The 12,022-nt window shown below is 32.2% G+C and overlaps 1 protein-coding gene across 1 annotated transcript in view; it reads left to right on the plus strand.

The window, feature by feature from the left end:
- The window catches only part of LOC118186918 (uncharacterized), a 329,689-nt gene that overhangs the window by 194,022 nt on the left and 123,645 nt on the right, over positions 1-12,022 (plus strand). Inside the window, exon 2 of the mRNA XM_085816245.1 lies at positions 11,316-11,530. Within this exon, the coding sequence (XP_085672371.1) occupies positions 11,316-11,530 (215 nt within the window). The remainder of the gene's footprint in view (positions 1-11,315; positions 11,531-12,022) is intronic.

Consider the following 12,022-nt stretch of genomic DNA (forward strand, 5'->3'; position numbering starts at 1 on the left):
CAGTTAAATCACTTTAATAAACTGTAAAAACTCAGAACAACCAATACACGGCAGTAAAGAGTCGCGTTGATAGCTAGAAAACAGTTACTAAATATTGCCAATGCAAACCTAAATAATATCCAAATTCGTTATTTAAATTCAACCAAATATGCATTCTGACAAAGTCTAGAAAGAACAGAAAAGAATTAAGAAAATAAAAGCTAGTTATTTAAATATTCCGTTACAATCTTACTTTTTCAAGTACACAAGTATAATAGAAATTATATCATTTTTAAAATACTCTCATTCAAAATAGGTATGTGAGAGCATCCGTGATGTGAGATTTCTCAAAAATTATATTCTGAAACAAAATAATCATTATGTATTTTAATAAAAAGAATGTATTTAAAGAATAATATAGTTTAATTAACGTAGTCTGCATAAATCATTCCGAATTTTTTTCTAGCTTTTTTTTAAGCTTTGAATAAAAATATAGGATGTTATATTTTATCTCTTCTATTAAAATATTTTATTCTATATTGGTTCATGCTTCGCATAATTAATGTTATGAAATAGTGCTGCAGAACATCTTTCTTTCCAAATGTGGAAATGTTACAATTATCTTCTCCAACTTCATACACTTGAAAAGTATACTCTCCCTCCTTCCAGCGTGCCTTTGTGGTATAATGGTAGTACATTCGGGACGTATTCGAGAGGTCAACGCTCGTGCCCCGGCGAAGGCATTGCTCATTTTTATGTCTCCTGCTTTAAAATTACCTAGTGACTCTACAACGCCCCAACTAAAACATGGTGGCAATTAATCCGTCACCACCAAGATTTGGGGATTGAGTCCCTTAATCCCTAGTCACCCTTTAATAGTGGGGGTATATAGGGCATTTTCTGCCTCCTTCCAGCATGCCTTCGTAGTGTAACAGTAGCACACTAGGCGTGTATTGGAGAGGTCCAGGCTCGAATGCCAGCGAATACATTGTTCATTTTTCATGTTTCTTACTTCAAAGTAAATTGATGATACCGAAAGAAGCATTTCAATATCTGGTATGTATTTTGTAATACTTATTTTGATTATATTGTCAGAATTTATCCATTAGATTCCATTCTCCATTACAGAACCTGACTCTGATGATATTTTTCTATGTCAGAGACATTATCCCTATGCTTTAAGTGTGCACTTCATGTTAAATAATGGTGGAACCTTCTGCTTGTAATCTTGTCCTGGTCTTCGTTTTAGTTCCTCGTGCTTCCAGAACTTATATTTAGCAGCACAATCTGGCCATTACTCTGCTCGGATCTTAAGTTCTTGTTATATTTTTAAATCTGTATAACAGTCATATTAACGTATTAATAAATACATTCCATTTAAAATATTCACTTTTAGTTTCATTCCTGTAGTTAAAAGGTACATGGGACGCTACGTCATCAGACTGCCTTTACAGTTCTTGTAGATTCAAACATTTAGAACCATGTAGAAGTGGTTAATTGTCAGGGCAAGCACGTGATTGTTACATATTTTAAAATCGGCACTTTCGTGAAAATTCTTCTTGCTTGCCTTAAAGCTATAAAATAGGAAAATCACAAAATCCTTTTTTGTAGCTAGCCAATCATGAGATGTTGTCTTAGCCAATCATGAGATGTTGTCTTTGCCAACCACGAGATAGTTACCTCTGCTAAGTGGTGCTCGTTGGAGTGCCTGAAGAAAGAGCTCAATACAAAATAAGGCATTATTTCTAAGCAGGGAACCTTATCATAAAATACTAGCATTCATAGATTTACAAGAGAAAAACTAAACGCTATGTAAATGATACAAAAACTATCTCTAAATGAGGCTATCAAATACTCTACCATCAAACGAGATAAGGATTTGTATTAGAAAGATATGTTTTACATTTTATCAACTTTTAACAACTACTTCATATAATTTAAGTTGAAGAGTTGTGATATTTTCAATATAATAAAAATGAATTCAAAATCTTTTAAGCAGATTTATAGCAAAATCGCATTTATTTGCTTAGAATTCAGCAAATAGTCTACGATTTAGTGCTGTCCACGTTAAGAAGCTAGAAAGATTTTGTTTTTCTTGTGATTTTTTGAATACGGAAAATGCGATTTGCTTACAAATCTGATTGTAAATCCGATAAAGGCAATGCGATAGTTTGCGTAGGTTTTCAATAACATTAACAGCCGGCAAAATAGTATAAGAATTCGTATCGTCTTACGATATTTTATTCGTTTCTCAAAAAGGAAGATAAAGTTTTGCATAAGGAATAGCTAGAGGAAAAAGTTCGATTTTCTTTCTCTGTCTACCTGAATGAGATGCAAAATATATAATTAAAATGTGGATAGAGGAAAATTGTGTGAGAATTACGTATTCAATTACGGAAACTTAATACTTAAAATAAAGAAACGATTTACTATGTATAATGTTTCAACCCCTATTTTAATATGTATTCAACCAATCTTAATTCTGTCTTACAGAGACATAATAGTGTTAAAATCCTCTTTAAAGATAAAGAAAATATTGGTAGTATTAAAACTAGCGATCATTATGTATAGAGAATTTATTCCATTGTTTTGCGTTAGATATGCCGAAAGGATAGAGCTGCCAGTGATATGGCATTTCAGTGAAACGGCTTATTGAATACCCCCCCAAAATGATACACATCATCAGAGCGGGCAACAAATGTCACATTTTCAATCTAAGAAATATCAAAGGATTTTTATTAAAATATTCCAAGAATGCTAATTTGGTAGTTGTAAGAAAAATGTATTTAACATCGAAATTCACAATTAGAGGTCTATTTGGTGTATTTAACAGTATTCAAGCCGGTACAGTGGTTATCGACGTGAATTCCGTACCCATAGGCCTGAGTTCGAATTCCGAAAGAGTATGTATGTTTGTAAGTGTATAATGTCTGTCTGGCAAGGATGCACTCAAAATACGCATTTAGCCGACAGTCCTATCGAAATTTTGTGATAGGGGAATAGAGGTGGTATACTCTCGGACAGCCTCCCCGGATGTTGTCCCTCAAATTTGAGGTAGTGAAGGTGGGGTCTATACCTGTGCGGCCAATGGTAAAATTCTGGTGTCTCATCCACTTCTACCTGCACTTAGTGCATTTAACGTGTAAAATACTTTATATAGCTCAACAGTCTTGGATTAAAATTAATGGTTTTAGGCATTTGGATTCCGCAATCATCGGTTGTAAAACTCACTCTCTAATTCAAAACTTTTCGAAAACTTTTCTCCAAGGCTTCTATGGACTGAAACCGACTGGACCGCATTCTCAACGAGAGTCTAAAAATCCAGTTCATAAACATATAAACTTAAGTTCATTGTAAAAGCAAACTTTCTAGTCAGCAATGTCAAACCATCCAGGGTCCAGAAGTCCGTGAGCTGCTTAATTCATAATGCTGATATTAACAGATGAAGCTAACTGTCTTAGAGAAGAAAAAAAAAGATTTGCTTATCAGCTAGTACTTAAAACAGGAAACGAAATTCATTACCAAATGTTTAACTAATTGCATTAAATGATCTCTAATTGTTACTGACAGTAGCAGTAATTACCAGCAAGAACTTTTCATACCAGCTACGTTCAGTGAGAAAGCGTGGATTGTATACTACATCTGCAATAGAAAACTGTAGACTTCCATAGTAAGATTTCGCATCAACTACCTTTATAACAGAAGACAAATATACCCTGCGAGAAATTTTATACTAGCTGAGAAAATAACATTAATATGATATTGGACTTTCCCGTGATATAAAGGGAGTGTGAGGCACATTCCTAGTGTGAAAAATCAAACTGAATGCAAAAATAATAGAATTAATTATTATGTCAGAAGGCATAAACATCTAACAGGCTTAATTTTATGATCTTTCATAACTGTTAAAAATCTGTTAAAATAGCTACATATTACATATTGGCATTAAAAGAAATTTCTAAGATTTTACCCTAGTAAAAAAATTAAAAACATTTATTGCATTTTCGATTTTACAGATTTCGCAAATGAAATGGAACCCCTCAAGCCACCATGTCGTATATATACGTCTAATAATATTTTTAATGTCACTTCTAAATATTGAAGCGCAAAGTGCGTCCAAACTAATAAGGATGTTTGTTAAAATATAAATGGACCAGGTATAAAAATGTAACGCTGTAACAGATCTATTTAAGTGTAATTGAACTATTTTATTCACGCCATGAACTCATGAACTGTAACCGAACTATTTTATTTAAACGCCATCTCGTGGCGATATGAAAAAAAAGTCAGTCGACCTCCAGCCGCCATGATGATAGCTTACTATGTTATGTTATTCTCAATGTTTGATGTTCCATTTCGTTTATGTTTCATTTTTATATATATTTCTTTTGTTTGTAACCGTTCCTGTGTGCTCTGTTAATAAATCCTTTTAAAGCTAGCTGGCATTAGTGTCTATTGAGGAACGGCTACAACGCCGTTTTTGAATTATGATCAAGAATGTAACTTTTTTCATGACATTTTTGGAAATTTTGGGCTTTTTTGGGCCAAACATTAGACCGTTGGAAGACTTTAAATAGTATTTGCTTCAAGTAGAAAGGCTACGTTCATATAGATGATAGGAATTCGAATTCTTATTTCTGTGCTAAATGCAGAAGGTCGGGCACAAAGAATGGAAACAAAAACTATACAATACAAATAGCGGTTTGAAATATCACTCTTGAAAGAGAAGATAGCATTTTTTAATACAGATAGATGTACGCATTGAAAGGTTTGTATGGTGACAGAACTCGAGAGAACCTTCGGTTCTTACAATCGAGTTGCTCCAGTTGCTGATAAACAGTCCATGTACAGATCCTGAATGAATCACCTGCATTAAAATTTGTCGTAATCCTTATGCAGGGTTCGTCTTCTTGACCTTGATACGATATGATTGAGTCTTCTAAAATCTCACTCGCCAATCGTTTTGTAGCGCATGGCTTATGAATCACATGCGTCTTTTGAAGCGCTTTGGTACATGCTGATACCGAAAGACCTTGCGAGCGCCGGCAAATTGTTCATGATCATATTGTTTAGGATTATGTCCCATGATAACAATCTTTAGCGTGCTTACCAAATATCTGATATTTATAATCTGGAGCTTGCAGGTCATTGCTGTATCAGGGAAGTAGACTTAAGCAATCCTCCTAACCTTAGTCCCAGAATGTAGCAAATTTATAACGATATCGGCTACAGTTTCTGAGCTTAAGAATCGGGCTGAGAGAATCCTAATCTAGAAATAAGCTGTTAGGCAAGACGAACGTAAATAAGAAAACGAACGAAGGCAAAGGACGAACGTAAATAAGAAAACTCCATTAATATCTTTAATCTTAAAATTTGTTTCGTTTATGTTTTGTAAATGACGTCTTTAAAATTCGTGGCAGTAAAAATAATGGATAGTTCAGAACACATCGAAGAACGCGCGAAAACTGAAAAATTCATTTTCTGAAAGTGTTTCGAAATAAAAAGAAAATAGTCAGTGATTTTTAAATATATAGCATGCAGTTGACTGAGCGAATAGATTTCTCTAACTCTTTCGACATAGAGATGTATAGAAATGAGTTACCACTCATTTCTAAAGTCACGACATAGAATGTGTAGAATGTGTGATGTCACTTCCTTCACCACTCGAAGAAACCGGGGCGTATCATTTCCTCGTTACACTCACGCCCTCTTCCGTCTGTTTATCTCATTAAATGACGTGACTAGATTAAGAAGTGTTTAAACCGGAGTCACATTTCCTGTGGCGATAAGTGAAAAGCAATTCGGGAGGAGCACCCCGTTTTGCATAAAGCAAAGCGAGCCGTTTAATTATGTTTAGATTATCATTTTGTGGAGCGCTCCGGTTTTCGCTTTCTAATTAACTCCCGAATTCTTGCCTGACAGCTTATTTCTAGATTAGGATTCTCTCAGCCCGACTCTAATATGAGATATCGGGGAAAAGGTGTTTCTATCCGCTTGAGAAACACGCTCGAAAGGACATTGGTTAGATGCAAAGGCGTTTAATATTCCCGACGTTGGGAAATTTCAACTCAAAAGTTTTCCTGTTCTTCCCTAGTTCGGCATCAAGGCGGGATGCAGCTTTTGCATCAGAGAAATGAAATGACGCTTTATCGGCGGTGTTGTAGATGCGGTTAAATAAGTTAAAATAATTTTAATAGCGTGGCATTTATGGATAGAACTGAACAAGAAAGTATGAAATATCATGCACTAATTATTTCATTTCAGATATTTTTAAAGAAATATGCATATATGTTTCTAAAGAAATAACCACGTCATGGAATATTAAAAATATGAAATACTACTTTTTTAACTTTTTATTTACTTTTTAACTTTTTTATTCTGAAGTAATATTTAATTTTATTAACGAAGTAGACCCTTTTGTGGCAAAGCTGGCAATTTTCTGCAGTTGTTTTGCCCTTAAAGAGCTACACAATTTTTTTAAACCTCACATGTCAATTTTAACAATTTTTAGAAATTAAAGTAATATTTAGCCTTCAATTACTTTCCAGTATCTGTCTTGTATTTTTCATTTTAATGCAAGTAATTATATATTGATTTAATTATCTATCGATAATTTTGAGAATTACACAAAATAGGAAGAAGAACAATCTTAAAAACAAGATATTTACCAAATTCTTATGTCTGTTACGCAAATGTTTTTCTTACTGATTATTGCCAGTTTTATTTTATCACTTTTAAACATTTTACATTTCAATATGCATATTTACATTGTAGACACATTGTTTATTTCGAAGCAGGAGAAGTAAAAAATGACCACACCTTCGCCGGGAATCGAACCATTGACCTCTGGAATACGCGCCCAGTATGCAGGTCACTACACCACAAAGGCACGCTAAGAAGGAGGGAGAAATACCTTATAACATTATTCCTTTATTTCCCTAGTGGAAACCCGGATAATAAATTACAATAAGTAATAAAAGTATTAATTTGCTCATATAAATTATGAGCAATCATCGTTCTCCAAAATTGCTTGATCACATCCTACTTTTTTAATCTGGTGTTTAGTTTTGAATATCTCGTGTTTAGTTTTGAACATTAACGCTCGTTTTCAAAAAAAAAAAAAAAACTTTGACGCGTCTTCTTTTTTTATAGAAAAAATATATTTTCTCGCAAGAAAGCTGTTTTTGGAATTTCGTACTCCCATGTCTTCTTGTACAGACACATACATTTCTGAAAAAGAAATAGTGATATTTTTTATTGTTTATGAAGAATTATAACAGCATAATCAATGTTGCGAGACTTATAATTTACATCTTTTTCTTGATGAATAGAACTGAACATTAAGATCAGACATCTCGAAGCTGCTTTAAAGGTTAAGTTTCATTTAAAGTGTGTGTTTCCAGAAATTTGTTGACGAACGCCTTATACGCAGCATGAACTGCCATCTTGAGGCCTTGAAAAAGACGAACCCAAACAACTTTCTGTAAAAGCAGGTTTTGTTAAGTTACCAATGAGACAAAATTTAAATTTAAATTTGGGATTTTTTTCACAAAAATGTTGCATTATTTTATGTACCTTGTCAGCCCAAAGGTAAAGGTAAAGGTAAAGGTAAAAGTATGGGGGACACCAGCGATGTACCATAGGTAAACTGGTAATGCCTTTCCATACTAACTCTTTGAGAAAAAAAAAAAAAAAGGGGGGGGGGTAATTGCAAGTTTTCCCGAATTTGGATTTTTTTATTATCTATTTCATATTTTGTCAAGCATTAAGGAATTTTTTATTAAGAAACTCATCGATTTCAAAGTGAGCAATGGCAACACTGCACGAAAAAAAAATATCTCCAGCACGTCAGACTTTTAAATATTCTGTGATGTTGCTGTTGAATTGAATTTTATGGTTTAAGTGCAAAGAACATGATATTTAATAAGTGAAGGTCACACATAAATCTTTAAATAAGGCCCCTTTGGGAGTAATATAAGATCAGAAAGCTTTCAGATTTTTTAAAATTATTTTCTCATTATGAATAATATTTATTGTATGTACTTATTTATATATTTATTTACATTTTTATGTGTTTTAATACGAAATTACTGCGACTTTGTGGTTTTATGGTATAGAAGTATATAGTTCAATAACTAAATACTAGAAGTTTTAGATGCCACTTGAACTCAAGAAACATAATGTCACAGAGTTGTATTAGTCTTTCCGTTAGAGTTATGAAATGTTTTAGAATACCAAAATGTACCATATGTTCTTCTTTTTTTATTAGAACATGCAAAATGATACCTTAATTTTGTTTTTTAAATTTGTCTTTGTTACGTAAAGTAAAAATACACCGTAAACTAGACTGCAATTTGTTTTCTGTCTTATATGAAACAATTTCCGTAGTTCCACTTCCTTGTCTTATTTAAATTTTACCGCTAAAGATTCATTTAATAAAACTAAAATTTAAAGTGGATATTAGAATCATCCAGAATAGCCATGCTATGTAATATGTTTAAGAGTAAGTGCTGTAAAAGTTATCTCATTTACTTTTATTAGATACTAACATATTAAAACTTTCCATTAATAAAATATGTTCATGAAACAAAACATATATCACATTCAGTACATTCTACAACAGATATTTCTGATCGTTTTCATTTTCATCGTCAGTTAAAGTAATGTACTTCTTTATACAGGAAATGCATAATATTAAAATACAGATTCCTTTACTGCAGTTAATCGAATTTCTGCATTAAAATTCCTTTCGTTTCTAAAGTTAATCGAAAAATCGTTGTTCGTATTTTCTTTAATTACACAACTAGGCCATCCGACAATAAATGCCGTGGAAGATGAATATTACTGTCGAAAAATACGAGAGTAATAATCCTTAAATTCAAAGAAACATAGGAAGTTTTCATACTTTATCCACTGATTCGTAACGTAAATCGAAATAACTGAGTTCTTTGATGTGTTTCTAATATTAATTTTTTTTAGCAGTATAAGAAACATTATTTCACTCAGAGCACTGGATAATTATTCCAAGCATTTTTTTTTTCTGTTTCGCACTTATCATTGTCTGAACTGTAAATGTTATGCAAAAATACTGATTAAATTAATTATACCACATTACATTTAGAATTAATATCTCAGTGCTGACGAGAACAAATGACTGGTACTAACAAACTATGTTTTCATAAATTGTCTTTTAAAAGATTTTACATTTCAGAAATTAAATGAGTTTCTATGACATATAGCAACAAGGAATATGCATGAGGGTCCTACAAGTACAAATAGCAAATCATTTTACGAAACTACGTTTCTGATATTCTATTCGTGCCTTGTTTCCAATAAGGATTCTCTAGTTTTTTCAATAAAAAAGTGTTCTATTAGCTGAAAATTATTGAGAATAACATTTTATTTAGCATTTGATTACATAATATGTAAAATAAATTCTGAATAATTAATTCATAATCCTACCTGGGTCATTTTTACAATTCCTGACTGTTCACTTATAATTATCAGTCGTTTTCTATTTTTCTTTTATTATAAAATATCTAGGAGGTGTAATGTGTTGTATTTATTACTTTAAACCTTTCCGGCACGCTAACTTTTAAAGCCGGAGTTTTGATAAAAAAAAAAAAAAAAAAAAGGTAGGCAGTCTAATTAGGCCTAGAGGAGTACAAAAGTAAAATTTTGGGAAGATAACACTTATCGTTTTAATTCTGTGGGTGTGCCCAAAGTGACACACTGATTGAATAGAGCTTTGAAATTAGTGCTGAAACGAGCATTGTTGTCAAAGAACTGACCGATGATATGCGGAGAAACAAAGAATACAGACTCTCAGTTGTCCTATATTATCGGTGAGCCCGGTCTGGGCATTTGTTTTGATTTTAGGCAAGATGATTTTAGGCAAGATTTCAAGGTAAAACTTTAAAACTAATATAGAATAAGAAGATTAGCATACAACCAAAAAAATAACATAGAAATTTCTTTTCAAACAATTCCTTTTATACCCTAAAAAAATCTGGAAGATTTCTTTGAAGAATGAGGGTCTTTAAAAACTAAACATGGCTAAAATATATGGACTGGCTTGTGTTGAGTTGTCATCTACTGTCAATAAAGAAGGTTCAGAGTAACCTATAGTAACCTATTAATCCTTTTTCATTCAGTTTTTCTGTGGGTTCAGAAGGAAATTTTTAAGTGTGTCCAGACAGGACACACTGTGCCGCAAAGGGTTAACAATTAAATAATAATACAGCGAGTCCGTTCTGCGTGTAACTGAGACCAAATAATTTCAAGAATATATCAGTGCTACTGAAACCTTTAAACTAAAAGAGTAAGTAAATATATTTATTTTTTAAATCATGTTTAAACATACATATTCAGAGATGTATTCATATATAAGAGTGAGTATTATTTATAATTTAAAATGTAGAGTAATTAGATTACATTGGAGAGTATAATCTTGTATACATTAATTGTAAGCACATATCAGGTGTAACAATTATCACAGATAAGAATCGAATTTATTGCTGACTGTTGCTTTATACTCAAGCCAGTCTTGTAAGGGCATGAAATGCTAAGCATGGCAGTTTGAGTGCTTAATCTAAAGACGTGTGATGAGATAACATAATTTCCTAGACCTCTCAAGTAAAAATGCAGAAATCATATCATTAATGGAAGTTGCAATTTCTAACTAATTGTAATTGGCTAATTACAATTTTATCCTAAACTTCCACTGGTGTGGCGGATATTTCCCTTTCCTTTTTCAAGATATCAGACAAACACCGTCTTTTTAAATTTTATATTTTTATTTTGTATATAACAATAGTACATATCTTTAAAACGGCAAATACAGCCTTCAAGTATTTTCTCGAATTTTGTCTGTAGGGGCAGCACAAAACATATATTTTCATTTGACTCTCATCCACAAATTCTATGGTGTTTAAAATGATTTTATACATTAAATGAGGAAATTCATTTATTAAAAATGTATATGTCTAAGGTCAATATTCAAGAACAAAATATGTGGTTAATCGTTTTTACTGTTTTGAGTATTCTCAGAAATAAAGACTGTAGATTAATCAAAGAATAGAATGAATGTAACATTTTAATAAATGAGCCTTTGTTTAGTTTTTAAAGCATTGCAATATTTCCCATCGTCGCATTTTGAATACGTTAAACTGAAAAAAATGTAAATACTAATCCAATAAAAATACGGAAGCATATGAATTGTGTAAAGGGTGTAGTGTTTGCTAATATGCTTCAATACTCTCCCAGATATTACCATGCAACGTCTATAAATATTTCAATTCCGTACAAATAAAAAGCAACTCAATTTTTCTTCTTAGCTGCTCTGTGCCTGGCTGCAATTAGAATGCTGATGATGGACGTCCCCAGTCCTACTACCCAAGGAGAGTCTGTTGAGCTAATCTGCAGCTATGAACTGGACGAGGACAAGCTCTATTCTGTCAAATGGTACAAAGATGACATAGAGTTCTACAGATATGTTCCGAACGACTGGCCACCGGGACAATTCTTACCGTTGCAAGGAGTGCGGGTAGATGTAAGTAACTTTATTCACACATGTACAGTGATTCAGTTTACTTAATGCAAAGGTTTATTTTGCGAAGCCTTCAAAGCGATTAAATTTGTAATTAGGTTATAGCATCAGATTACATCTCTGTCGCTTTCTTATCTGATCTTTGAGTTATTTAAGTAAATAATATGAGAGTAATAATCATTACAGTTTTCATTACATACTTATTTTGTAATATAATTTTTAAATATTCACTGCATAGTTTTCTGATGCTGAATAATTCTCAGATATTTATAATGCGTAGCTAGAATGAATGACATTAATTAAAGGTAAGCGTTTAAATCTCAGTTTATGTAACTAACAATTTCTGTTTTTTCTCCTTGTTGACACTAAATAGTCATGACAAATTTTACGTACTGTGATAGCAAATATTACTGAATTTACGTTTTGTGAAAAGGAATTTATTTAAAAGGAAATGTAAAAAAGTGTCAAAGTAATTCAAATTGGGCAGTTTTAATA

The sequence above is a fragment of the Stegodyphus dumicola genome, chromosome 1 (assembly GCF_044657685.1).
Source record: "Stegodyphus dumicola isolate Sdum_Otavi_A_Nest chromosome 1, ASM4465768v1".
NCBI lineage: Eukaryota > Metazoa > Arthropoda > Arachnida > Araneae > Eresidae > Stegodyphus > Stegodyphus dumicola.